Below are 27,948 nucleotides of genomic sequence, written 5' to 3' on the forward strand. Positions count from 1 at the left end.
AGCTAAAGGGAAACAAATAACACCACCCAAAAGAATTTAACTAAGGATACAAAATTATTTTGGTTCACCACTCTATGGGATACAGATTAACACCACCCAAGAGATACAGAAACTGATACTCGCTACCCAAAAGAATCCACCCAAGGGATTAGAGATAATTTAGAAGAAATTTATCTTCTAAAAAACACAAGGTTTTTAATATGAAAATACACTCTAATTTTTATTTAATTCAGCCAAAAGGCTTTAATATAGCTTGGAACAACCCCCAAACGTAGGAAAACAAAAATAATAATAAATACATTCACTTAATCTGACCAAAGTTCTTGTTTGTCTAGGAACTTAGAAACACAATAAAGTATTTGTTTGCCTAGGAAAAATAAAACATAAAGTTTGATTTATCCTAGACACTAAATAAAGACTATTTGACTTTATTAATACTAAAAGAACGTTTTAAAATAATGGGCTTTTGTTCTGATCTTCAAGGAAAGTTTTTGCACTGGACTGATATCACATTAGGCTTGCTGGATCTTAGACACCAGATCCTTATTGAATTTATTCTGATGTTCTAATACGAAGGATCTGTTTGGATACCGCTTATTTTGCTGAAACTAAAACTTATTACTAAAAGTACTGTAGATAAAGGTAAAAGTTAATTGAAACAGTACACTGGGGCTCATAAATAGTACCAAAAAGTGCAGTAGGACCCATGAATAATAGCAAAAATAAGCTAAATAGTGAAATAATTTATAATTTTAATTGCAATCCAAACGCACGCTAAGTAGAACTAAATAAAAGTTATCTATAAATAATTATCAAATAGCTCCATGGTGCAAGAACTCCCAAGTAACTATAAAGGGTAATAGGCGAACCATCTATCAAGCATGGCAGCACACTCCTTCTGCTTGTATTCTGCAGCTATGTGACCCCCTCCCTGTACAATAAGAAAAGATATTGTAAGCACTTATTCCAATCCATCATGGGGAAGTCAGGTAAAGGGTTTTTCTTGCCTTTATGGTTGCAAATGTTAGAACATAGTCATTTTCTGAATACTCCTCGGTGTATCTAATTGAAACAGGTAAGTATAAGTAACTGACTTTGGGCTAATTGTACATATCTCAAACTTAAGAACAAAAGGAATAAAATGCATCATTTTTGCAAAATTTAACACCAACCCTGCAACTTGAGCATCAACAAACCAGGCTCGCCATGCATCCATTAAAGTCATATTAAAAGATCTTATCCATTCTCGTGTGCCAATGTGTGGAATAGACATGTCATGATCACCACTGTGAGAATTCAAAAATGAAATTTATAAGAAGAGCTGAAATAACTCAGGACTACTGGTCCCTAAAAACGTGATATGGACAGAATGGAATCATCTTCATTTCATTTTAAATGGACTCAATTTCTAGAATCTGACAATGTACGGAGTGTCATGTCATAATGTAGTACTAGAGATACCTTTAGATTTGAAATTTAATTCATGAATCTATTTCAATACCCTCTTGCAGTCAAGTGGTTAAACAATTTTAACTAGTTCCTACTTCCTACATCATTATGTTGCTGTGGCCATTAAGCTCACCAATTCAACTGTATTCTGGTTTCCTCAGCTATCTAGTGAATTTATAAAGCTTAGATAGCTTTCTGAACCATGTTTCTCATAGGACCACAAAACCTAAATAGTTTACTAGAGTTAATATGCTATTTAATATATATTATATCTGTATCCAGTTAATGGCTGAGATTTGCACATTTATGAGGTAAATTTACCTGTATATCAGAGCTCTTAATTCTGCTTGAGTAAAATTTTGGTGATAAGCAATAACACTTGAGAACTCCTGAGTGTAAGACAAACTGCTGTTGCACATCTTCCATTGGTCCTTTGTTCCCTAATTAGCATTATACAGTTCTTGTTTAGTGAATTTTTTATAATGGAATATTATAACTCATAACTTTCACTTACCTCTCGAATATGAAGAGCTTCTTGGACAGTCTTATCGTTTGCCCAGATGCCAGAAAGAACATGTCGATAATTCTGACAAATAGTAAATAAATTAAGTATGTGTTGAACTCATTTAAGGAGGTAAAATGCTGCTTGCACAAGTAGAACAAGAAGATTGAAATGAAGAAAATCTATTTCAAGGCTAAGATTTTATTTCCTGGATCTTATAGTATATAGAATGCTACGTCATTTTGAATGTTACATGACAATTCACTAGATGCATCTTTAGATTTGTAATATATAATTCAAACCATGAAATCGATCCATTTCAAATGGAGAGGATAAACTGCGCCTTTCACAAACACACATACATGCACACAAAAGCGAAGTCAAACACATGCGCACACATGCATATTAGAGAGTTACCCGACACCAATATGCAGAACCTTTTGGCTGTGAAAGGAGAAGATCTTTGGACTGTTTTCTTAGTGATCTTCTTTCGGAATTTGATTTCCAGGATGTCATTGAGCATGAAGGTTCCAAAACGTGTTGAAGATTTATTTCAAGGATTAACTGCAATTTTAAAAGGTCACTGATCCTCTCTGCCAAAGTTAGCTATATTGATGAAGACATTGTGAGACAACTGTGTCAGTTTGCTAACCTCTTTGATGATTAGAAGAGCATATTCACATTGTTCATTGCTTGAATCCACATTCACAAAATCGCCATTGCAGCTTGTTTTAACATTCTAGAATAGCATACGAGATTAGAGACTAAAACGATACCATAAAATGATTTAAAGGAAGTAACATCACGAAGCATAAAAAGGAAATGTAAAACAATGATCAAGTAATAGAAACATAAAATTTCAATCTGAAAGTGGAAACAATTTCTTTGGACAAGAACATACATATTTTGATGTATGCACCATCACTTCAACTGCTAAAATCTTATGAGCCTCAAGATTGACATGTTTATATTAATCCATGGGCTCATCTTAGAATTTAAAATAAAGAAAGTCATACAGTGCACAAAGTTTATATTTTTGCCGGATCTTAGAGAAGTGATTAATGGCAATCTTAAGGTGGAAGGCACTTGCCATCACACCAAGGCTTGACCTCTCTCATCTCATAATATATGGGGGTGGGGGGAGGATAACATAATATGAACATATGTCATCAACTCACCTCATAGAGATCATTTGGAATAAGACCTAAATGGTAAGCAAAGGAAATTCTTGAATTAGTATCAAGGTAAGTATCTGTTTTTGGGTTCCCAAGCACATAACCCTGTTCCAATTCAAAGTACATCACTTATTAGAATAACTTGCTTTTCATGGAACTCAAAATAAGAAAGAAAATAATTATACCTCTAGAATAAAGGAGATAAAATCTAAATTTACTGAACTAACTCGTGTTACAGAATTATATTACTTACTTTCAGATTCATGCGTGGAATGCCTTCAATTTCATTGCCTGAAATTCCATAATTATTAGTTGACCCAATGTGAAAAAAAAATAGCTCACTCTAAATTTTAGACACTGGTTCTTATGAACATAATTTACCCTGTAATATTTCCATAACAACCAAAGGAACAGTTATGCCCGAATACGAATCGCCACCTATATAGAGTTGATTTGTCTTGAACTGTGGGTGCTCCACCATCCACTGCATTACAGCTTGAGATTTCATAGTCCGAAAGATTTGGATTAAAGTATTTGACATTTATATGAATCAAACAATCTAATACAATCCATCATGCTTAAATGTCTTAGTGAGCTTTTCAAGAAATATTAGATTAATAGTTAAAATGATTAAATTTATCATTTCTTAATAACTTAGCTTTTTGCGACAGTTGATAATTTATCATAATATCAGAACAGATGTTCTTGAGTTTATCGGACTTGTTTTTTTTACCAAAAAAGAAAAATTATTTATTATACACCTTTCTTAGAAACTCATAGGTGAGTACTGCTGATTTTACGTCCCCACTGGGGTAGCCTTCTGAGGTGTTTGAATAAGAAAATCCTGTGCCAACCGGTGCATCCACATATATTATGTTGAGGCCCTGCAAAATTTGTTGCCACCCTTAAGTTACATGACGAGAAAGTCTAAGATTATATATATTTGCTGTACAAGTCTAAAATTCTACGTGAACAAAAAAAAAAAAAAAACAAATTCAGTGTACTTTCTGCTGAGATTAACTTCGTACCTTCGTCCACGTGTATGGGTTCAAATGAAGGGAAGGTAAGCTCCCATTGTAATCAGAGTAAGTGAAACCCAAAGGACCTGCACGAAATTGAAAATAAAAAGAAAGTGGCAAGGCTTTTAATTTTGTAAGCATCATCAATATGTCACACTTTTTTTTTTTATATATATATAATTATATTATTGAAGTAATACTAATCACACATCCTCACATGGACTGAAAACTAATTAGTATCTTGTCCTAATAATAAAGAATAATTATCATAAAGAGAATGTTTTGTATCAAAAAAAAAAAAAAAACATAATCACTCAGCAAACTATTGTGGACTTGGGTCACAGAAACTCAGCCCAACAAATGAAACTCAAAGGCCGAAGCCTACCAAGTACCAAGTACCAACCCTGATTTTGGTCTGGGCCTGGCAGTCGAAGAAATAAAACAAATTTAAGGAATGTCAACAATGACTAAGAAGTGAGAGGACAAGGACACTGGAGACCCTAACTGATCTCTCTCTCTCTCTAAAATATAATAATCATGAGCACATTTAGAATTAAAGAAATCATGCTTTTCAATTTTGGATAATACTAAAAGGTATATAGACTATAGGCAAAACTACAATGTCAGTTCTTTAAGTTTACCTAGTGAGTGTTTTTTGTCTTTAAAGTTTTAAGTGAATGCTATTGGTTTTTGAGATTTAAAAAATGAGTATTATTGATCATTCTATTAACTTTCATTAGTATTTTTACTTATGTGGCTAATGGATTAATGAAGTGACATTATTTAAGTGACATGGTAGTTTTTTAATATTAAAAAATTAAAGGCATATTCTAATAAAATAACCAACACAGTAAAACTGACCGGTAACCTAAAGAGTCCCAAAACCCCACCAATAGCGCCACCATCCCCAATAAGACTTCCAAAGATCATGATGTGAACACCACATCCTCGAATCTCTTGGCTATATGCAACAACAAGAAGAAATTTTGCACTTAACAACATCACCAGAAAATGAAGCAAATTTTGCTTGAAAAGTAATAAAAAGACTTTAGCTACCGACACTACACTACTGCTTCAAATTTGACATACCCACCACAGTTTAAGCTTTTTAAATTCAACTTTGAACATTAACTCAATACCATATAACTAAAAGAAAAATAAAATAAAATAAAGACCCACACTAGCAATAAATTAAAACTAAGATTCGAAGACCCACACTTCCCATGGTATCTTACTTCAAAATTTGAACAGAGACCCACACTAGAAATAACAAATCAATGTCAAGATGAACTTTTCATGGGGAAATTCGATAACATCCTAGGACTTTTGGAGGACCTCCATATTGTTGGGGATAGTGGCGCCATGGGTGGCTGGGCAAAGTACAGGGACGGTGGATGGCGGGGCAAGAAAGGACTTATTGGAACTCTTTTAGGTGACCGGCCAATTTGGTTGAGTTGGCTTTTTTTTTTTTTTATAGATAAAACGACTGAACTATATTAGTAAACGTAAACAAAGTACACAAGTATAAAGGAGAAACACCCAACTGTGTTTACTCCATAAAGACAAAAAAAATAAACAAACCAAACCAAACAGAGGAATACAAAAACTAACAAGAAAAAGCCATCCCCATTCGAATTTTTTAATATTAAAATACTGCCATAACACTTAAAAAATGTTACTTGTTTCGTTAGCCACGTTAGCAAAAATGCTAACAAAAGCAACAGAACAGAAAAACTAATAATGCTCATTTTTCAAACTTCAAAAACTCATGAATCAAAAACACTTAATTAGATAAACCTCAGACACCAATATTATATTTTCGCTTATTATATATATTAAAGGCCTTTCTAAAGCTGCGCAAGATTATGCAGTAGTGCAAAAAAAAATACCACTCTCATAAAAGAATGCCAAGAGAGTAGAACAGCCAGGGCCTCCGGTAAGCCAAAGCACAACAGGGTCTTGTGCTGGACTCCTCTGAGACTCAACAAAATAGTAAAATAGCTGCACATCTTCGGTGTTCCCAACCCCAATATATCTGCCACCAAAAACCAATGTCAGTGGTTTCTTTTTAATACCACTCGAACCCCCAGAGCTCAATGTTGTTACCAACAGATTGCATTGAACTTCTATGAAGTAAAAAAGCAACATTACGTGTATTTTACTTGTTAAAAAAGAAGCTCACCCAGTTTCAAGTGTAAACGGGAGATCACCAGAATAACCCGGTAGAGTCTTGACAACTGAACCTGACATTGCAATGCCAGCTGAAAGCAATAGAACCAAAAGTTGCAAATATTGCCTAGGTAGGAAACCATTTGAGTTCAACATCGTCTCTGGTGAATGAAAAAATGGGGGAAATTAAAGGGAAAGGAAAAGGGTAAGACCAGCTAGCTTTAGGTCTATTGTGTATAGGAACAAGCAACTTAACTTTTTCGAGTAAAAGTAAAATCTACGTTTACAAAGACCTGCCATCTGTACCTATTATAGGACTGGGGCTTCACTTTACTTTTTCATGATATTAAAGTCATTCACAACGTGGATAGGTACAACTAAGGTTCTCTCTACTTGCCATTCAAACTTATGAACTATCAATCTGAATATGTACAAAATTAGATAGGTTTTAGGATTTGTGCCCTTTAAATCCTATTGTATGATACTATGTATGATATTATATATGATATTATGTTGTAATTAATAAAATTATTTTATATTATTTAAAATAATGGTAATATGAATATTTGGATATTATCATATAGTCTACAAGATGCATAGTATGTGATTTGTGTGATTTAGTTTAGTCACAGAAAATATAAATCGCAAGTTCTTTATAAATTCAGAATTTTAGTTTGTAGTTAGTGATGAAATTGGGTATTTCATCTGCAAAGACTATAACATATTAACTAAGATGATTTGTCTTGATCATGGAAGTGGAGATTTCTAGTTAATATATTGATATGTTTTAAGTGTTAAGACATATTGAACTAGACCGCTGTGAGATTTATTATTCTACTAATGACTGTCAAATAAATAACAAATTTCATGACTTCTATTTACATAAAATCTTAATCCTGAGAGAATAATGAATTTGATCATGAAATGTAAGTTGTTTTGATATATCAAGAGTAAGATCTGAAGTCACGATCAAAACCTCAGTATGTTGGGCAGCCACATTTAATGTTGAAAGAACATATATTCACAAGATGGAATTCATAATCTCTTAACGAAGATATAAAATATTCCTTTAAAATAAGTTTAATGAGTTTGGTTATTCAGAATGTTAGGCTTAACTAGTTTAGTAAGAAGTTACTAAAGTATATATATTTATGAAATTGGATTTCATAAATATATGATGAATAACTTAAAGGACTAAATTGGGTACTTAAGAATTAAGATGTAGTAATCTTTAAAGTGATAATCAACATTCATGACTTTGTATTACTACGAATATTTTAATGAAGGGGTTGAATGTATAATAAAGTCTTGGGATATAATTTATTAATAAGGCCTAGAGTGCAATTATATTTATATAGTGGTATTAAATATAATTAATGGTAATTTTGGACTTCTCAAGAGTTGACAGAAAAGCCCAAAACCCATTAGAGCTAGTGTCTTATTTGTTCCTTTTGGTCCCACTCTAAGCCATATACTAAAGCTTAATTGGAATGGCCCAAAAAACTAGCTCAATTAGATAATCAGTTATATATAAGGAGAGAAACATACAAAATTTTCATATGTATGAAAATGGTGTTTATGTGAGTGTAAGCCACTCTCTTATTTTCGCTTAAACATATACGTGTAAACTGATTGAGAGACCATACTTCTTGGGTAAAAGTGAAATTAGAATGAAGATTAAAAGTGTTCTCAAGTACTTCTAATCGTTGGTTTTCAATTTCACAGCACCAAGTTACACTATCTTGTTCTTAAATTCTGAAATTTACATAGTACATGTTATCAATTGCGAATGAAGTAGATCTGTTAATTTTTCGCTGCGTATGTTTTGTATGAGATACAAAACTGTATCTTTCATGTGTTTTTCCAACAATAGGTACAACCAACTTTTTTACATGTAGGTTCCATGCATTTATGGAAATGGAATGCACATTATTAATTAATTAGGTCCAGATGTTTTGAGTAAATGCAATACGGATTTTGTTAAGTTCTTGGCTAATCAGAATTTAGAAGAGAGAAGAAAGACAGTTACTTAACTAGCCTGCTGAGTTGAGAGAATTGAGAGAGAAGAGATAAGAGCAATTAGGTTAACAGTTGACTTTTCTGGATATTTCTCATTATGATCCTTATTAGTTTTATATACAATAGTATCACTTCTCTCCAAAATTGACAAACTAACTGACATTCCAACTAACACACTAGCACATGCCAGCAATCCTAATAGATTCTCTGGCAATCTCTTTTGGGTTATGTTAATGACGTCGTAAGGTGCCCTATTCGTTAAGATACTTGTTAACAGTAGCTTTTTTGTCCCTTTTTTTGTAATTTTTTGTCTTTTAATTTTGTAACTTTATAGGCTGTGGGACCAACTTCAAAGAAAGAAAAATAAAATAAAATAGACTGTGTGGTCAGTTTTATGCATTTTTCTCTATTTATCTAATTTTTTTATTAAGTGAGACATATATTAGTCCAACCTTAACAAGCACTACACAGTGCTTGTTAACATTTGCCATTTTTTTTTTTCCAAATTGCTTTGTCAGGCATCATGGTCCTTGTAGGTGTCTTGTGCTTTTATTTTAACCCCATTGTGAGCGCTCTTATAATTAATTTTGTTGATTGATTCTTTGAAGTTAGGTTGTATCTTTTTCAAAGCCAAGGTTTACACATGATAAATAAATTGGAAGGGATAAAAATTTGATGCGAAAGTGGAAGCATAAAAAGTAACACAAAAACACATGAAAAATTCTGTGGTTCAGCCTAAGGGCCTACTCCACAAAAGAAAACCTTAAGGGCTACATCTTTACCATAAACTCAATTCTTGTGTTACAATGAACCCAATTTGAGTATTTTTAAGAGGCTAAACCGTAGACTAATCATATATTAACTATGGTTAATAGACTTGGGGAAAATTTTGATATTTAGCCTTAATTTTTTAAATATATAGCCAAACAAACCCCTTTTTCAAAATATGTAGCAAAATACCCTTATTTTAGATTAGCAATGTCAAGTTTTATGCGTACTTTACCGCTTAAATTTTTTTGAAAATTTTGCGCAGAACTAGACATTAGGAATATCGAGTTCCACTTAAAAATACACATAGAACTCGAGTTCAAAAAGATTGGTATTTGCTAGATATTTTGAAAAGAAGATTGTTTGTGTTGGGTTATAGATTGACCCCAAATAATTAATTCAATTATCCAAGTTAATTAATTAGGTCAAATTACATGCAAATCGTGGAGGCGCACATAAATCACCAAATAAACTAAAGTGTAGTGGAAAAAAAAATTAATACAGTGATTTGTTGACTAATGGGGAAAACTTCTCACAAGGCAAAAACTCTATCGAGTGATTTTCTTCAGGTCACTACTCCCAAGAATCAGTAATCAAGAATCAAGCAATTACAGATACAAGGAATCTTACCACTAATCTGGACTATCCCAAAGTACCAACCTAAAGTTGAACCTTCACTCCAATCTCCAATTGAACTTGATCTTGGAGAAATTTCTTCCCTTTGCATGGATCCCAGTACGTGACTAAGTTTCCAGCAACTAATGTTTGTTGTTGGATGTAAAGTTCTTCACTTCAATACACGTTGAAGATCTGGAAGCACTTGGATACAAAACCCTAAGGCATACAAGAACGCAGTGGCCTCTCCAAAAGTATACGAGTCCTCTAATTGAGTCTCTGTGTTTCTGATGACTTGAAAAATAAAGCTTTAATAGGAGTTTAGTGAATGAAACCCTAGTAATCCAAGTCATCATAGGCCGGAAGTCTGATATGAGAATTTTGGATCAGCGTAGCTCGATAGATCGAGAGGTGTCAAGCTATTGTTGAGGTCCTTCATTTAATCTTGATAGATGCTAGTATTGTGCTCGATAGATATATATATATATATATATAAATATATATTCTTTAAAAAAAAAATCAAGACTGTTCATTTTTACAAATTGTTTTATTTTTTGTATTTAATGAAGTATTAGATCATTTATGATGTCATCATGGTTTGACCTTGGTTAAACTTCAGTCCGACTTCAAAAATCTTGAACATTTCATTTTTTGGGTTTTTATGAACAGTTCAGGTTTCGAAATCATACTCTCCATTACTCACTATATTACCTTTGCATGTAAAAAATTGGAAAAAATTGGTATTAGAATCAGGCAAGAAATAGTTATGGTTGGAACTTGGAACATAGCATATGTTCTTCACATTGAATGCCCAGTTCAACCAACTCACAAAAGTTATTTTTTTGGTAAGGAGTGAGCTTCAATAATCAAAAGCACAATGATGGAGGTGAAGAAGCAAATGCTAATGGTGGAAAGGCTCAGGACTACTTGACAATCTTTCTACCTCCTTATGATGTCGAATTGGACTCCCTCGTAAGGGGATGGAAAGTGGATTTCAAGGGTTGATTAAAGTTTTGGACTTCACCAGACTCCAAAGAAGGAGAAAGTACCTTTTTTTTTTTTTTTTTGAAAGAGTTTTAACTTATGGCAAGTATTGAATCCCAAATTTTTTATACAATCATCACAGACTTTACGAATTGAACTAACTGGAACCTACAGGAGAAAGTACTATTGACACTATTTAATTTGAAGGAAAATGCCAACTATATGGTTTCAGCCGCAAGGATGTTAGGCGTACGAATCAATCTCTGTTCTTATTTTGTGATATAGTTTTGGATGGTCAATGGTTTAGGATTTTTTCAAATCACAAATTAAGTTTGCTCAAGTGTTTAGTGGCGTTGTATAATTCTTTCCCAATTACTGTAAGGAAAAAATCATCAAAGATGTTCAGTATTGCTTGAAAATTAATATATTATTCCAACATGTTTAATTATCCCAAATGATAAGATTGTGGATTTAAAGAATTTAAAAAGAAGAAAGGACCTTGAGGACAATGGTGTTCATATAGGCGAAGATTGCTATGTCCTACTTTGATTTAAATAATGTTTAAAAAAATGTTGTGTTGACTGAAATAATGAATTAATTAAGAGTTTGGTGTTTATCTTTGTTTAATTGGAAGACAATAAATAAAGATATTCATGATTTTAAAGTACAACTTAGAGGTTCGAAGTTTCTTGAAAAAATCAGAGTAAATAGAGTTTATCGCAAAAAAAGTTAACCCCCCGCCTCGTGCGGACCCATTACTCAATCAATTATATTAGCACATAATACGTATGTAACTCATGGGAAAAAAAAAGCTTTTATTATTTAATTTAATTTGCTAGATTTGAACTTTATTAGAAAATGAGAATAAATGCCAAAGGTCTTGTAATTGAATTTGTACATCCCTATACACAAAGTTTTTAAAGGTCTAGAGAGAAGGATTTGAATTACGAAATTAGTAGCATGTTGTAATTATTTCTAAAAAATAATAATAATAATAAAATAAAATAAGAATAAGTTTCTTATCTTCAAATAAGAAATTTGAAATTCAAATTTCACCTATACAAAAAATTAATTGATGTTATGACCTATTGGTAAATAACAATTATCACGAATAGGCATTATATATTAAAATTATATCATATCTATAATAAATAAATAAAAAGGAAAAAATTCAATCCCTGACTTTGCAACACCGAAGCCTGATATTCGGTTGAACAACCAGTCCAAGTTGAAGTTAGTAAGGGAAAAAAAAATTTGGTTAGACATGAACTAAAATCCTTGTCCCATTAACCGTACTGTGAGTCTGGGACTATTATTATTAAGATAATGACAAACAGCCCCTCGCAATTTACTTCAGAGGACAATAATAGTAAAGTGTGCAAAATGTGTGGTACAAAGCATTAGTGACGTTCATGCTTGTCTAATATTGAGTGGGTTGGTGGGTGCTAAATTATTGCTCAAAACTCTAAACTCGAAACCTTCTTCCTTTCACACGTGGCCCACTTTCTGAAGATCACTCGCCCCCCTTCTTTTAAATTAGGGTAAAATATCATTTTCGTTCCTAAACTATTACAAAAGTTCGTTTTTCGTCCCTAAACTTTCAAAAGTTCGTTTTTCGTCCCTAAACTATCACAAAAGTTCGTTTTTCGTCCTTAAATTTTCAAAAGTTCTATTTTCGTCCCTAAACTTTCAAAAGTTCTGACGGAGTGCTGACGTGGCTTGACAGAGTGCTGATGTGGGAGGGACGAAAATCAATACGTTTGGAAAAGTTTAGGGACGAAAATAGAACTTTTGAAAGTTTAGGGACGAAAAACGAACTTTTGTGATAGTTTAGGGATGAAAATAGAACTTTTGAAAATTTAGAGACGAAAAACGAACTTTTGTGATAGTTTAGGGACGAAAATGATATTTTACCCTTTAAATTAAAGCTCAATAATTGGTATATCTTTATATCTCCATCACAATAAATCACACAGTATACAAATCAATGGTGTATTCGCATGTTAGTTTGTTTAAAACTTTTTCTTCTCTTTCTTTGTGTGTATTAAAATATTTAGTATTTAAAAAGTGTATTAAAATATTTAGTATTTAAAAAAAAGAATTAATAATGGATTCACACGTTCTAATGAATCTCTAGACTACTCTACAGAGTTATGGTCAACTGTATTCTACTTCTCCTTTCACTCCTTCAATCTAAACTAGTTAAAAAAATTCCTCCCATAATAATTAGACGACCATTGATTTGAAACCTCTCATTTCATACAAGGAAAAAAATTCAATTGAATCATCTGAGATTCTATTGGGCCTGCTGGCCCAAGGGGTACCCGGTCTCCTAATGACCTATCAACTCAGGGGTTCAATCCCCTGCATAAACACTTACCTAGCCAAAAAAAAAGAATCATCTGAGATTCTACATAATTCTTGCTTTTACCTGAGTTTTGCAAATTATAAAATGAGAAATTATCAAATTTGTGCTTGAGGTGTTTGGGAATGTTGAATTGAGGTTCACTACTTTAAGAAGAAAGGAATTTTACAATTCCATTGTATGATTTGTTATGTATTTTTCGTAACTTCATATACATTCCTTGTGCATGTCTTTAATCTAAATTATTAATATCACATTTAGTTGTTAGTTGTTACATCTATTAATTTGAATTTAAGAAGTTTAGGAATATATATATATATATAAATACATATAATCTAATAATCGTTGGATTACATATTCTCTATATTTTTAATAAGCATTCTAAATTTGGAATCAAATATTAAATATTATTAATTACTATTTGATCCACAAAGCTATCTTTTACTCAAAATTTTAAAATACAAAAACTTTAAAGTTATATTTTTGATAGATGAGATAGTTATTTATCTTTGATTATCTTGAAATTTGCAAATAGATATTGTAGGGTCAAGATTTGTAGCCCAGGCCCAAAAGATATGGAATGAGCCCAACGAACCCAATATAATGAATTTGTAGAGAGTGGGTGAAAGAGCTGGACTGATTGTGAATTAAACAATGTTCAATAAAGGTTCAACAGATAAATAAGTGCAAGAATAAACTTGAAACTTGAATAAATTGTTGTCCGAGAAGACAAACTTTTATTTATATAATTCTTAGAGTTACAGTAAACCTTCATTCTCTTTTCCTCTCTCTTTTTTCCAATCCCCCACACTATAAGAGGTCTCTTACACTTATATAGTTTTCTTTTAAACTATCTTGATCGTTCACTTGTTTTTCATCTAAACGTTCACTTGAGTATATGTTCCATCAGGTATCTTCGTTGGTTCTTCATGAGTGGTGGTAACTGAGACTGTACTGTTTAGGGGTATTCTCCACATTAATGCGGTCAGAAAAGTTACTGCAGTGTATTTAATGCGGTGGTAGCAGCTTTTCCTTTAGATATTTCACTGTTCTTATCATCTTTATACGTGCCTGAAATTTATCCTTATCGTTGGAATTACCAGGAAGGTCACCCAAACCTCCTAGGTACTTGCTTGACCGATATTCTTTATATCCGAGGAAGACACACTCTTCGGACTATATTCCTCGATCATTTCCTTGCATGATTCTCCAATCTGAGGCTTTTCTCAATCATTTACTACTCTTCGGACATACCCTAATCTTTAAATTGGGCTTAAGGCCCAATATATAAATTTGGGCTTTTAACCCCACAAATATATAAAAAAAAAAAAATTAAAAAAAAAAAAAGATATAATCCAACATTTCAATAAAAATAAAAAATTTGAGTGTTGTAAAGTCAACTCTCTCTCTCTCTCTCTCTCTCTCTCTCTCTCTCTCTCTCTCTCTCTCTCTCTCTCTCTCTTCTCTCTCTCTCTCTCTCTCTCTATATATATATATATTATATATACACACACACACACACACACACACATATATATATATATATATATGTATGTATGCATGTATGTATCAGCTAAAATATTAAATTTATTATAATGGTTGAAATATTACACCACTCCATAATTTTTACGGTAAATTATATAGTTAAACCCTACTCTTTATATCATATTTCAATTTAGTTTTTAACATTTTAATTATATCAATTTGGCCTTTAACTTTTCAATATCGTGCCAATGTTATCCTTTGATGAAAAAATATAATGTGTGAAATGGAATAATAAAAAATATTTTTCCTGTCACGTCAATTGCCAACTGTACAACCATGGTAGGTTAAAAAAAAAATTATGTTCACACGTGAGTCATATTACATCTCCTTAAAAGTTTCTAAAATTTCTAAAATCCCTAAAACCCAGCCCCACTGACTGAAAAAATCGTAATGCAACTGTCAAATCCTCTAAAGCTAATGGTAGGAACAACAACATTATCCTCGTTGATCAACCTCAACGTCACACCCCTTCTCTCCTCTTTCTCACCATCTGCACATTTCTCATTTCTTGTTGAAATCATGATGCATCAAAGAAGGAAACAAGCCAAACAAAAGAAACGAAAAAAGGTTTTTACTTAAAAAATGAATTTGGCTCATCCTTTGTGACTTTGTTAAATACTTAGATCAGCTTAGAAAATCATCAACGAATAATATTAGAATATATTATAACACCGATGAGAATCAATGCCAATATTAGATGGATTTTTAGCCTTTTAGGGATTTTAGAAATTTTAAAACTTTTAGGGAGATGTAATCTGAATCACGTATGAACATAAAATTTGGATTTTAATTTTAATTTTTTTAATCTAACGTGGCTACACAGTTGGCAATTAATATGACAGAAAAAATAATTTTTTATTATTCCATTTAACACATCAGATTTTTCTAAGGGAAATTGCATTGACCAAATTGACACAACATTGAAAGGTCAAAGAACAAATTGACATAATTGAAAGGTTAAATACCAAATTGAAATATGGTATAAAAGATAGGGATCAACTATATAATTTATACTAATTTTTTATTAGATTAATATTTTAAGAGCTCAACCATTGGAGTACATATTCTCTTTGTTCTTAGTAATTATTCTACATGCTAAATTTTGTATTAATTAGATGTTATCTACTATTGATCCATAAATTCATATTTTACATATAATTTTAAAATTAAAATTTTTGAATTTATACATTTTGTAATGAGATAATCACTAATCTCCATTTTGATATTTTTTTAGAGGGTAAATTGCAAATTATACCCCTAAAGTTTGGGGTATCTGAATTATATATCCTGGAGTTTCAGAATTTGGATTTTACACACTGAAATTTGAGATTATTTGGATATTACACCCTGACATTTCAAAATTTGGAATTTACTCCCTAAATTTTAAGGATGTTTGGATTTTACTCCCCATAGTTTTGGGATATTTCGATTTTACATCCTAAAGTTTTAGAATTTAAGGGTGTTAAATCTAAACGCTCCCAAACTTTAAGGGGTAAAATCCAAATTCTGAAACATTAGGGTGTAAAATCCAAACATCCTAAACTTCAGGGGGTAAAATTCAAATTTTGAAATTTTAGGGTGTAAAATTCAAACACCCCCAAACTTTAGTGGTGTAATATCCAAACATAGGAGCATTATAATACTATGTATTTTGAAAACTAAATTGTCAATACTCATTTAATTAAATACTATGTAACAGTGTAACATTGCAAAGGATTGTTTTTTTTTTTTTTTTCTTTTACAGTGTTTGTTTTGAAGTAAAATATTTGCTCAAAAGAAAAATATTTTTAGTCAACCAACTCAACCTAGGAAAAGTTGCATAAAATATTTTACACTTCAAATTTCGATAAAACATTTTACATTTGTTTCTACATTTCAGTCCTGATAACTCTCATGCTCTCTCCCTCATACGCACTCTCTCCCTTTTTGTTTTCTCTCACAACTCAGCCTGATCATTCTCTCCCAAAACCTAATAGCGCCACCCACTAACCTATGCCACCCACCAATGGCGCACTCTCCTCCCTCCTCTCTTCTCTCTCATGAAGTCATCGAAATCTGACTGCTGAGTGGTGGCTTGGGTTTTCGGTGGCTGCTCTGATCCTTTCGGTGGCTGTTCTGATCTCGCTGCCATTAGATTTGCTAGGTTGTTGGATTTTCAAATTAGATTCTTTGTTCGTGGGTTTTCTTTTTAGGTTTTTGATATGGTTTTAGGGGGTTTTTGTCTCTCTGATATGGATTTTTGGGTTGTTGGTGGTTGTTTTTCGGGTGGTTAGCGATGATTTGGTGGTTAGTTGTTGGTTTTTTGAAGCTGGTGGTGGTTTTTTGAATCTTTGGTGGTGACCAGTGGTGGTTTTGATGGCTGTTTTTTGAATGGTTGGTGGTAATTTGGTGGTTGGTGGTGATTCTGGTGGCTCTTGGGTGTTTGGGTAGGTGGATGATAGTGGCCGATGGGATGGAATTACAGTGGGTAGGTTTTTGCAATTGTTAGTAGTGGTTGATGGTGGCTGATTTATATTTGCAATGTGTAGATAGCAACACTTGCCAAACACTTGCAAATATTTACAGCAAGTGTTAGTAGACTATTGCAAAGAATTACTCCTATAATAACTTGAAAATGAGTCTTATTTAGTTATTTATAGTAATATTCAGGTAGATTAAAATTTTAATCGATTTTTTTTTTTTTCAAATATGGAAATAACTTACTATGGATAAAGGAGATCACTTGCCCATCACGCTGAAAATCACTCGTTTCTTTGGCCCATAGGCCCACTACAAATATCTTAATAAAGGCCTAAAATTTTGAGGTTTTTTTTTTTTTTTTTTTTATTTTATTTTACCCTCGTTTTGTTGGGATTAATTAACTATATTTGTTATTGGCCCTTTAGGCTCTGCTTGGGAGTTCATAAGGGAATGGAATGGAATGCAATGAGATAATCATAAGGGAATAGAAATGAATGAAATAGAATAGAATGTATATAAGGGAAAAGAATGGAATAGAATGGAATTAAGTAACCTTGTTTGAATGTTTTAAAATAAAGGAATGGAAATGAATGAAAATGAATGGAATGTAAGTAATTTTGTTTGGGAGCAACATGGAAGGAATGGAATGGAATCATTTTATGACAATATTACTATTAAACCTCTGTTTTAAAATAAAGGGTTGAATATATAGGGGTATTTTAGGAGTTTTAGTAAAAAAATCATTAAATCTAATTCTATTTCTTCTCATTCCTCCAAATTTCGGGGGAAATGAAAATTTGAAGTTTTAAGAGAATAAAAAGGAATGGGTGTTTTCTCCTACCCATTTCATTCCCTCCCACTTAAACTCTCAAACAAGGGAATGGACTTTCCATTCCCTCCATTAAAACTCCCAAACAAAAGAAGGGAAGAATATTCTAAAATTATTCTTTCCATTCCATTCCATTCCCTCCTCCCAAGCGGAGCCTTAATATTTTTCCATCTTCCAAATAAAACTAAATCTTCTTTCTTTTTTCTCAAAAAAAAAAAAAAAAAAAAAAAAAAAAAAAAAAAAGAAGAAGAAGAAGATAGATCTCCCTTTGTTAATTACACTCCAAACCCGTCTTGGACTTGGAAAGTGTAAACACATGCAAACTCAATTTTCAAACCGACTTCAAGCAGAACTCTGATAGTATCAACCTATAAATACCCATATCTGGCTTCTCTTCTTTTAGATTTTTCACAAGTTTAACATACAGATTCTTCTTTAATTCATTGGTTTAATTTCCATGGCCAAGTTCTCCTTTCTTTTCTTTCTTTTTCTTCTCCTTCTTCTTCCAACTCTCTCACAAGCCTCTAAAACAACCAACAATGAACCCCTTCACGTTTCTGCCATCTCAAACGCTCTCTCTAGCAAGGGCTACAACGAGATGTCACTGACATTATTAGGCATGACTTTTAAAGCTTTACTATCAACTCAACAAAGCCTCAGCACTACAGTCACTGTATTCTGCCCCACTGACAAAGCCTTCTACTCTTTGAACTACCGACATGATCCATTCACTTTGCTTCAATATCAAACTGCACCATCAAACCTTGACAAAGAGACTCTAGAGAATTCTCTTCCTTATGGGTCCAAAATTGATACCCTTTTGCATGGCCATCCCCAAGTGGTCACAAAATTACCTGGTGATCACACAAACACATCAATCAATGGTGTAAACATAGTAGACTGGGATATATACCATGATGGGCATGCAAGTGATTCTACATGGGGTTGATGATTTCTTTGATCCTGCCTTTCAAATTCTCAAGTATCCATGGTATGATCGTGTGGGCGTCACAAACAATCAAGAAGACAAGGATTTGGAAAGTGAAGCTGTTTATCTTATATTTTCTGTGTATTCAGCCCTTGCTGTGTTGACATTTGGACTTGTTTATCTTCTGTATGTCTATTATGATGAGTGTAGAGAGGAGACAGATGATTATATAGAATACGTTTAGGGTTTATTACTTAGCATGGAAGGTCTTGTTTATTGTCGAGGACAAAGTTCTCAGAGTGGAGATATTTGCAATTAGGGTTTTTTGTTTGTCAAATTCTATCGTATTTCTTGTTTTGCTTGGAAAGCTTTGTATAATTAATTTTTATCTTGCAATTCATTAATTATCGACATAGTTTACTTGGATGAAACTCTATTATCACATCAAGTAGGTTTATTATTATTAATTGTTAAACAATTGACTTTAGTTAAAAGTCTAATTCCTAAGTTTACTGATCCAACTAAAATTCTATCCCAAAAAAAGTTTCAATAAAATTAACAAATTTTTTTATTAAAAAAAATTATTTTGACCATATAACATAAATTTATACTTTTTTTTTAAAATGGAACATATATTAAGAGTTCCATTATGTATCATGTTATGTGCTTTGTGCCAAGTGACTTAATGCAGCACATATGCTACACGTGGTAGAATTAATGTAATTTCACCATATGGATCATTAAATATTAATATAGTCAACTTTATTTTAGGTGAAATTATATTAGAGTTTTAATTGAATCACTAATTAATAAATATTAGATGCACTGAAAAATTTGACGATTTTTTTTTTGTTAAGTGAAAAATTAAAATAATAGATGAGACTTAATAAGTATTAGTCTCAAACTATTCACAAAATGATGTGATTACTTTCTAATAAAGTATATTTGATAAAATATATTAGATTTTCTAAATTACACTATTTATTTTGTAAAAAATGTAATGTGTGGTTGAAATATATTTCTAGTGCTTTTTACAAACAATTCATCCTCAATGCATCTTAATTACTTAAAGAGAAAGCAAATATAAGTAAATTCATCACTTATATAAATAAATACAAGACTTTAATAAAATAAGAAACTATTACTTTATTCAGAATTGTCATACTCTCACATTCGTAGAGATAGCAACAAAATTGCTCATAGTTTAGCTAGGCTAGATTTGATCACATCATATTGTACTATGTGGATGGAGGATATTTCATCCTACACCTTACCTCTTGTTTAGGCTGATTTGGCCACCCTTTAAATTTATATAGCAACAATAAATGTTTATAATATTAGACTTAAGCTTTTAGATATTAGATATTATATAGACTAAGATAGTTTTAATGATATTAATTAAAAAAAATTTAATTACCCATGTTTATAATATTCAGACTATTTTCTAGTTGATTTAAATTTTTTATGGGTTCCAGTTAACTCAACTGATAAAATCTCTAATGATTGAGTAAGAGATTTGGGGTTTAATCCCCGCCTACACCAAAAAAACCAATTTAGTGTCTTGATCTGATGATAAAAAGTTATTATCCAGAGAGAACGCCTTCAGTTGAAATTCTATTAAAAAAAAAAATCTATAATGGCTTCCTTATATCATGCAGTATCTCATATTCCTATAAAATCTTTAAATTATCATTAAAAAAATAAAAAAGAAGAAGAAAGAAAAAGTAATTGACACTAAAAGGTGAGACCTTACACAATGACAATGTAAGTGTCATTTGCCCAAACAATGTATGGTAACTTCAACTAAAATTAAAAATATACACAATAAGGATAACAGGAAATGCAAACGACCAAGTCTTAATCCCAAATCAATCTAAAAAAAAAAAAAAGCCTTAATTCCAAAATTTTGAAATCACAAACACTTTAAATACTTTAGCCAGCAAACCTTATAGAATAATTTTTTGAGGTTTCTTAGTACTTTTGACACCAAGCTCATAACAAATGCAAAATTTACCTTACCAAAAACATAAAATTACATTTTCACAGCATCCTTCCTTTTACGGTTATGTGATGACCCACTGAATAGTGAATATGGTCTCCCAAGGCCACTCTGATGGAACAGATGGGACCAATGGAGTTTGGTTCCTCTTTTAACTCCGGTAACTTTTCATAAATAGATGTATATCCAAATTGCCCTGTTATGAAAATATCAAATGAGGACCAAAATAATTAAGAGAGAGATAGAGAGCAAGAACTACACAGACTGTAAGCATGACAAAATTACAGAGAGGGACCAACAAGGTCAGGTTTCTTATTAAATTTTGGTACTCAGATTATAAAAACCCAACTACTCTTCTGTTGGCTCCAACCTCAGTTTCAACATAAAAACAAATAGAATAGGTGTGCAATAATTGGCACCTAATGATAATTGTTATTTACCATTAGGATATAACATCAATTAATTTTTTGCATAAGTAGAATTTGAATTTCAAATTAATTATTTGACGATAAGAGACTTATTTTCATTTTCCAATAAAGTTCAAATCTAGTAAAATAAATTAAATAATAAAAGCTTTTTTTTTTTTCCCATGAGTTACATATGTATTATGTGCTAATATGACTGATTGAGTAATGGGTCCGCACGTGGTGGGGAGTCCATTTTTTTGCGATAAACTCTTTTTACTCTGATTATTTCAAGAAACTTTGAATCTCTATGTTGTACTTCAAAATCATGAATATCTTTATTTATTGTCTTCTAACTAAACAAAGATAAACCCCAAACTCTTAATTAACTCATTATTTCAGTCAACACAACATATTTTTAAACATTATTTAAATCAAAGTAGGACATAGCTATCTGCCCCTATATGAACACCATTGTCCTCAAGTTCCTTTCTTCTTTTAAAATTCCTTAAATCCGCAATCTTATCATTTGGGATATATAATTAAAAATTTTGGAATAATATATTAATTTTCAAGCAATACTGAACATCATTGATGATTTTGTCCTTATTACAATAATTGGGAAAGAATTATACAACGCCACTAAACTCTTGAGCAAACATAATTAGTGATTTGAAAAAATCCTAAACCATTGAGCATCCAAAACTATATCACAAAATAACAACAGAGATTGATTCGTACGCCTAGGATCCTTGCGGTTGAAACTATATAGTTGCATCTTCCTCCAAATTAAATAGTGTCAATAGTACTTTCTCCTTCTTTGGATTCTGGTGAACTCCAAAACTTTAATCAACCCTTGAAATCCACTTTCCATCCCATTTAAACGAGGGAGTCCAATTCGACATCACAAGGAGGTAAAAGATTGTCAAGTAGTCTTGAGCCTTTCCACCATTAGCATTTGCTTCTTCACCTCCACCATTGTGCTTTTGATTATTGAAGCTCACTCCTTACCAAAAAAATAACTTAGTTGTTTTGTGAATTGGTTGAACTGTGCATTGAATGTGGAGAACATCTGCTATGTTCCAAGTTCCAACCATAACTATTTCATGCCTGATTCTAATACCAATTTTTTACATGCAAAGGTAATATAGTGAGTAATGGAGAGTATGATTTTGAAACCTGGACTGTTCATAAAAACCCAAAAAATGAGAGGTTTAAGATTTTTTAAGTCGGACTGAGGTCCAACCAAAGTCAAACCATGATGACATCATAAATGATCTAATACTTGATCAATAAATTTAAAAAAATGGAACAATTTGTAAAATGAGCAGTCTTGATTTTTTTTTTTTAAAGAATATATATATAGCATAATTAAAAAAATTAAAGTTACGCTTAGTCCTGCAAATATATAAAATCTTTTCTTAAACAAGGAAATAATTTTAATGCTCCACGTATAATAATGTTAAGTATATTAGTCACAATATATATATATATGATATTTATTATATGTTAAAAGATTATATATTTTCTAATGGGACCAATTGATTCTTTAATGTATATAAGTTTTTATACTATGAAACCATTATTTTTCCACTTAAAGTAACAATAAGTTTATACAAAGTTGTATTCATCAAAAAAGAAGAAGAAGAAGAAGAAGGTTTATACAAAGTTTTTGCCCTTTGTGCGCAGGTTCTAATCCTGCCATTTGAATTTTAATGTATTTTTTAAAAGCATAAATAAGGTGGTCTGAACCGTGACCAGTCGGTTCAACTGCGGTTAATTTGAACGGGTCATAAAATTTGGTGTAACATCCCATTCCTAGTGTCTAAAAAACCAGTGCTTGAGCCAGCTTGTGGTTAACCCAGTCGGATTAGAGATATATCAAGCCCCAAGGCCCAAGCCTGGCATGCAAGCTAAATCTTGTACTTGTATTACAGGTCTATGGGAAAAATGGTTCAAAAGCCTTAATTTTAAACTATGTAGCCAAAATGTTAGGGTCACATTTTTCATTTGTTGCCATATCCTTTGACAAAATGCACTTTACTTGTAATTCGGTAGATCTAAGATGTTTTTAGAATATCATGAAGTATGTTGAGTAATTAAGACAAGTGATATTATTGAAGACATGAAGATTGCATCAAGAAAAGAGTGAAGAAAATCTGAAAAAGTGAACCTCCACACTAGTCTCAACACAAACTCAATACTAGCATCTATCAAGATTAAATGAAGGACCTCGACAATAGCTTGACACCTCTTGATCTATCGAGCTACGCAGATCCAAAATTCTCAGATCAAACTTTTGGCCCATGATGACTTGGATTACTAGGGTTTCATTCACTAAACTCCTAGAGAGTATAAAAGCTTTATTTTTAAAGTCATTAGAAACACAAAGACTCAATTAGAGAACTCATATACTTTTAGAGAGGCCACTGCGTTCTTGTATGCTTTAGGGTTTTGTATCCAAGTGCTTTCAGATCTTCAACGTGTATTGGAGTGAAGAACTTTGCATCCAACAACAAACATTAGTTGCTGGGAAGTTAGTCATGTACTGGGATCCATGCAAAGGGAAGAAATCTCTCCAAGATTAAGTTCAATTGGAGATTGGAGTGAGGGTTCAACTTTAGGTTGGTACTTTGGGATAGTCCAAAGTAGTGGTAAGATTCCTTGTATCTGTAATCACTTGATTCTTGATTAGTGATTTTTGGGAGTGGTAATCTAAAGAAAATCACGGTGGAGTTTTTGCCTTGTGAGAAGTTTTCCCAATTAGTCAACGAATCACCGTGTCAATTTATTGTCCGCTACACTTTGCCTCCACAATTTGCATGTAATTTGACATAATTAATTAACTTAGATAATTGAATTAATTATTTGGGGTCAATCTAAAATACAACGCAAACAACCTTCTTTTCAAAATATCTAGCAAATACCACTCTTTTTGAACTTGATATTGCTAATATCAAGTTCTGTTTAGAACTTGACATTAGCAATGTCGAGTTTTATGTGTATTTTTAAGTGGAACTCGACATTCCTAATGTCTATTTCTGCGCAAAATTTTCAAAAAAATTTAAGCAGTAAAGTACACATGAAACTCGACATTACTAATCTAAAATAAGGGTATTTTGGTACATATTTTGAAAAGGGGGTTTGTTTGGCTACATATTTTAAAAAATTAAGGTTGAATAACAAATTTTTTCCCAAGTCTATTAAACATAGTTAATGTATGATTAGTCTATGGTTTAGCATCTTAAAAATACTCATATTGGGTTCATTGTAACACAAGAATTGAGTTTATGGTAAAGATGTAACCCTTAAGGTTTTCTTTTGTGGAGTAGGCCCTAAGGTTGAACCACAGAATTCTTCATGTGTTCTTGTGTTACTCTTTTATGCTTCCACTTCCACATCAAATTTCTATCCCTTCCAATTTATTTATCATGTATAAACTTTGGATTTGAAAAAGATACACCCCAACTTCAAAGAATCAATCAACAAAATTAATTATAAGAGCACTCACAATGGTGTTAAAATAAGAGCACAAGACACCTACAAGAACCATGATGCCTGAGAAAGCAATTTGAAAAAAAAAAATGGCAAATGTTAACAAGCACCGTGCAATGCTTGTTAAGGTTGGACTAATATGTGTCTCACTTAATAAAAAAATTGGATAAATAGAAGAAAAATGCATAAAATTGGCCACACAGTCTATTTTAATATATATTTTTTTCTTTCTATGAAGCTGGTCCCAAGGCCTACAAGGCTGCCAAAAAAAAAAAAAAAAAAGGACAAAAAGCTGCTGTTAATGGGTATCTTAACAGATAGAGCTCCTTACGACGTCCATTAACATAACCCAATGAGATTGCCAGAGAATCTGTTAGGATTGCTGGCATGTGCTGGTATGTTAGTTGGAATGTCAGTTAGTTTGTCAGTTTTGGAGAGAAGGGGTACTCTTGTATATAAAATTGATAAGGATCGTAATGAGAAATATCCAGAAAAGTTAATTGTTAACCCAATTGCTCTTATCTCTTCTCTCTCAATTCTGTCAACTCAGGAGGCTAGTTAAGTAACTGTTTTTCTTCTCTCTTTTAAATTTTGATTAGCCAAGAACTTAACAGAATCCGTACCGCATTTACTCAAAACATCTGGACCTAATTAATTAATTAATAATGTGCATTCCATTTCCATAAATGCATGGAACTTGCATGTAAAAAAAGTTGGTTGTACCTATCTAATTTAGTATATATTCNATGGCGTTAAAATAAGAGCACAAGACACCTACAAGAACCATGATGCCTGAGAAAGCAATTTGAAAAAAAAAAATGGCAAATGTTAACAAGCACCGTGCAATGCTTGTTAAGGTTGGACTAATATGTGTCTCACTTAATAAAAAAATTGGATAAATAGAAGAAAAATGCATAAAATTGGCCACACAGTCTATTTTAATATATATTTTTTCTTTCTATGAAGCTGGTCCCAAGGCCTATAAGGCTGCCAAAAAAAAAAAAAAAAAAAAAAAGGGGGACAAAAAGCTGCTGTTAATGGGTATCTTAACAGATAGGGCTCCTTATGACGTCCATTAACATAACCCAAAGAGATTGCCAGAGAATCTATTAGGATTGCTGGCATGTGCTGGTATGTTAGTTGAAATGTCAGTTAGTTTGTCAGTTTTGGAGAGAAGGGGTACTCTTGTATATAAAATTGATAAGGATCGTAATGAGAAATATCCAGAAAAGTTAATTGTTAACCCAATTGCTCTTATCTCTTCTCTCTCAATTCTCTCAACTCAGGAGGCTAGTTAAGTAACTGTTTTTCTTCTCTCTTCTAAATTTTGATTAGCCAAGAACTTAACAGAATCCGTACCGCATTTACTCAAAACATCTGGACCTAATTAATTAATTAATAATGTGCATTCCATTTCCATAAATGCATGGAACTTGCATGTAAAAAAAGTTGGTTGTACCTATCTAATTTAGTATATATTCAGATTGATAGTTCATAAGTTTGAAGGGCAAGTAGAGAGAACCTTAGTAGTATCTATGCACGTTGTGAATGACTTTAATATCATGAAAAAGTAAAGTGAAGCCCCAGTCCTCACATGAGGGGTGGGCCCAGCAGCCCACCCCTCATGTGGGAGGAGGGAGCATTGTTGTTATTAGGAACCCATTGGTTCCTAAAAGTGATGGATAAAGAGTCTATAAAAATGGGTGGGAAGTGTATGGGATTTGACTAGATTCAAGGTAGTAAGCATTCATTATAAAGAAAAAAAAAAGAATGCAATAAGTTGCAATATTATTCAATGAAAAGAAATGTAATTACAATTAGGCATTTATAGAACCATAAAGCTATTCTATTGACCCACATGACCTTATCCTATTGGTTCAATTATTCCCCATATGATTAACAATTACAACATGTCTTAAATGTAATTAACATGCTTAGAATTGTAACTAACCAACTACTAACTAAATACAACAATTATTATCCATGTGCATATAGGGTTTGCAACATATATTGTTCTTTTTCCTTCAAACCTAGTATATATGACTGTCCACTTCCATTTTTCTTTTTCCTAGCCACTTTCATTTAAGTTTTCTTTCACTGAGTTAGTGCTTGGTTTGTACCAATGCACTTCTTATTAGGGTTGTAAATAAGTCAAACTAAAATTAGTATTAAAAGTTTTAATTATTCATTTAATTTTATTTCAAATATGAGCTGAGTTTGAGTTCATTGATCAACATTCAAGCTTGTATTGTTATATTAATAATTAAATTAAAATAGTTGTAATTATTTATTTTTTGAATTAGTTAGAATAATATTTTCTATGAACATATAAAAAACAAATCCATCAACTTTATATTAGTAAATGGAATAATTTTTACTAAAAATGGGATATTTATATTATAAATAAATTAAAAATCATATATCTCATAAACTTCTATACAAATTTACACAATCCCATTTGAAGTCTTTATAAGTACATTTTTATACATGTATACACATAAAAATATAACACTATATATATGTATGTATGTATGTACGTATGTATGTATGTAAAAATGAGCTTGTACTCATGAAGTTGTTCACAAAACAAGTATCATGTTTAAGTTTAACTTGTTTAATACTTGAAAATTTGGGTTTGAGCACTCATTTTCTAAATAATCAAACGTAAACACACTTTTTCTTAAGTCGCTTTGGATCAATTAGGGGCCTTCTTCTTACAAGCACACCTTATGTTTGTGCTCATTACCTTTCTTCTTGTGTTGATACAATTATAAAAAATAATCATATTTTGTCGAGCTTTAACAGCTACTAATGCTATCATATTTTAATTTTATAATACAATATGGTGTTAACCACCTTTAAAACTTCAATATCATTTCGAAACATTGAAAATGATATACTTCAAAAAATATATATATACATGAAAATTATATTGGTTCTCTCCACTTATGTAAATTTTTATCACAACTTAAGAACTTCATTACATTTCATTCAGGAGAAAAAAAAAGAAAAAAAAAAGAAAGGAATTTCAACCATGTGAGCATTCCTTAAACTAACATAATGCTACAACACTATGCCTTACACGTAGTCTATCAAGACAAGGACATTGATAGACCAATTTATTATTCATTGACTGGCACACACAAACTTACAACGTACGTACCTGCAGCGACCATTTCTATTATATTTGAATATGGTATCTAACAAAACACATCCAAAGATT

At 31.8% G+C, this 27,948-nt stretch overlaps 1 protein-coding gene across 1 annotated transcript; it reads right to left on the minus strand.

Annotated features, from left to right (window-relative positions):
• Nucleotides 1-631: 631 nt before the first annotated feature.
• Nucleotides 632-6,608, minus strand: LOC112025320 (serine carboxypeptidase-like 13). The gene is made up of 14 exons (XM_024057972.2): nucleotides 6,328-6,608; nucleotides 6,035-6,180; nucleotides 4,155-4,231; nucleotides 3,888-4,010; nucleotides 3,508-3,610; nucleotides 3,380-3,417; nucleotides 3,130-3,231; nucleotides 2,604-2,690; nucleotides 2,369-2,515; nucleotides 1,964-2,035; nucleotides 1,771-1,889; nucleotides 1,173-1,286; nucleotides 1,008-1,062; nucleotides 632-931 (listed from the first exon to the last, which is right to left on the minus strand). The coding sequence occupies exons 1-14, from the start codon at nucleotides 6,468-6,470 to the stop codon at nucleotides 848-850; spliced, it is 1,410 nt and encodes a 469-aa protein (XP_023913740.2). The 5' UTR covers nucleotides 6,471-6,608; the 3' UTR covers nucleotides 632-847.
• Between the last annotated feature and the right edge of the window lie 21,340 nt (nucleotides 6,609-27,948).

The sequence above is a fragment of the Quercus suber genome, unplaced genomic scaffold (genome assembly GCF_002906115.3).
Source record: "Quercus suber isolate HL8 unplaced genomic scaffold, Cork oak 2.0 scaffold_650, whole genome shotgun sequence".
In the NCBI taxonomy this organism is placed as follows: Eukaryota; Viridiplantae; Streptophyta; class Magnoliopsida; order Fagales; family Fagaceae; genus Quercus; species Quercus suber.

Excerpts from the sequence above, each read along its gene's own strand:
- LOC112025320 (XM_024057972.2), bottom strand. The coding sequence starts at position 6,470 with ATGTTGAACTCAAATGGTTTCCTACCTAGGCAATATTTGCAACTTTTG. Across the intron at positions 6,181-6,327 it reads CCGTTTACACTTGAAACTGG|ATATATTGGGGTTGGGAACA; the intron begins GTGAGCTTCTTT and ends TTTTGGTGGCAG. Across the intron at positions 4,011-4,154 it reads ACCCATACACGTGGACGAAG|GGCCTCAACATAATATATGT; the intron begins GTACGAAGTTAA and ends CAAATTTTGCAG.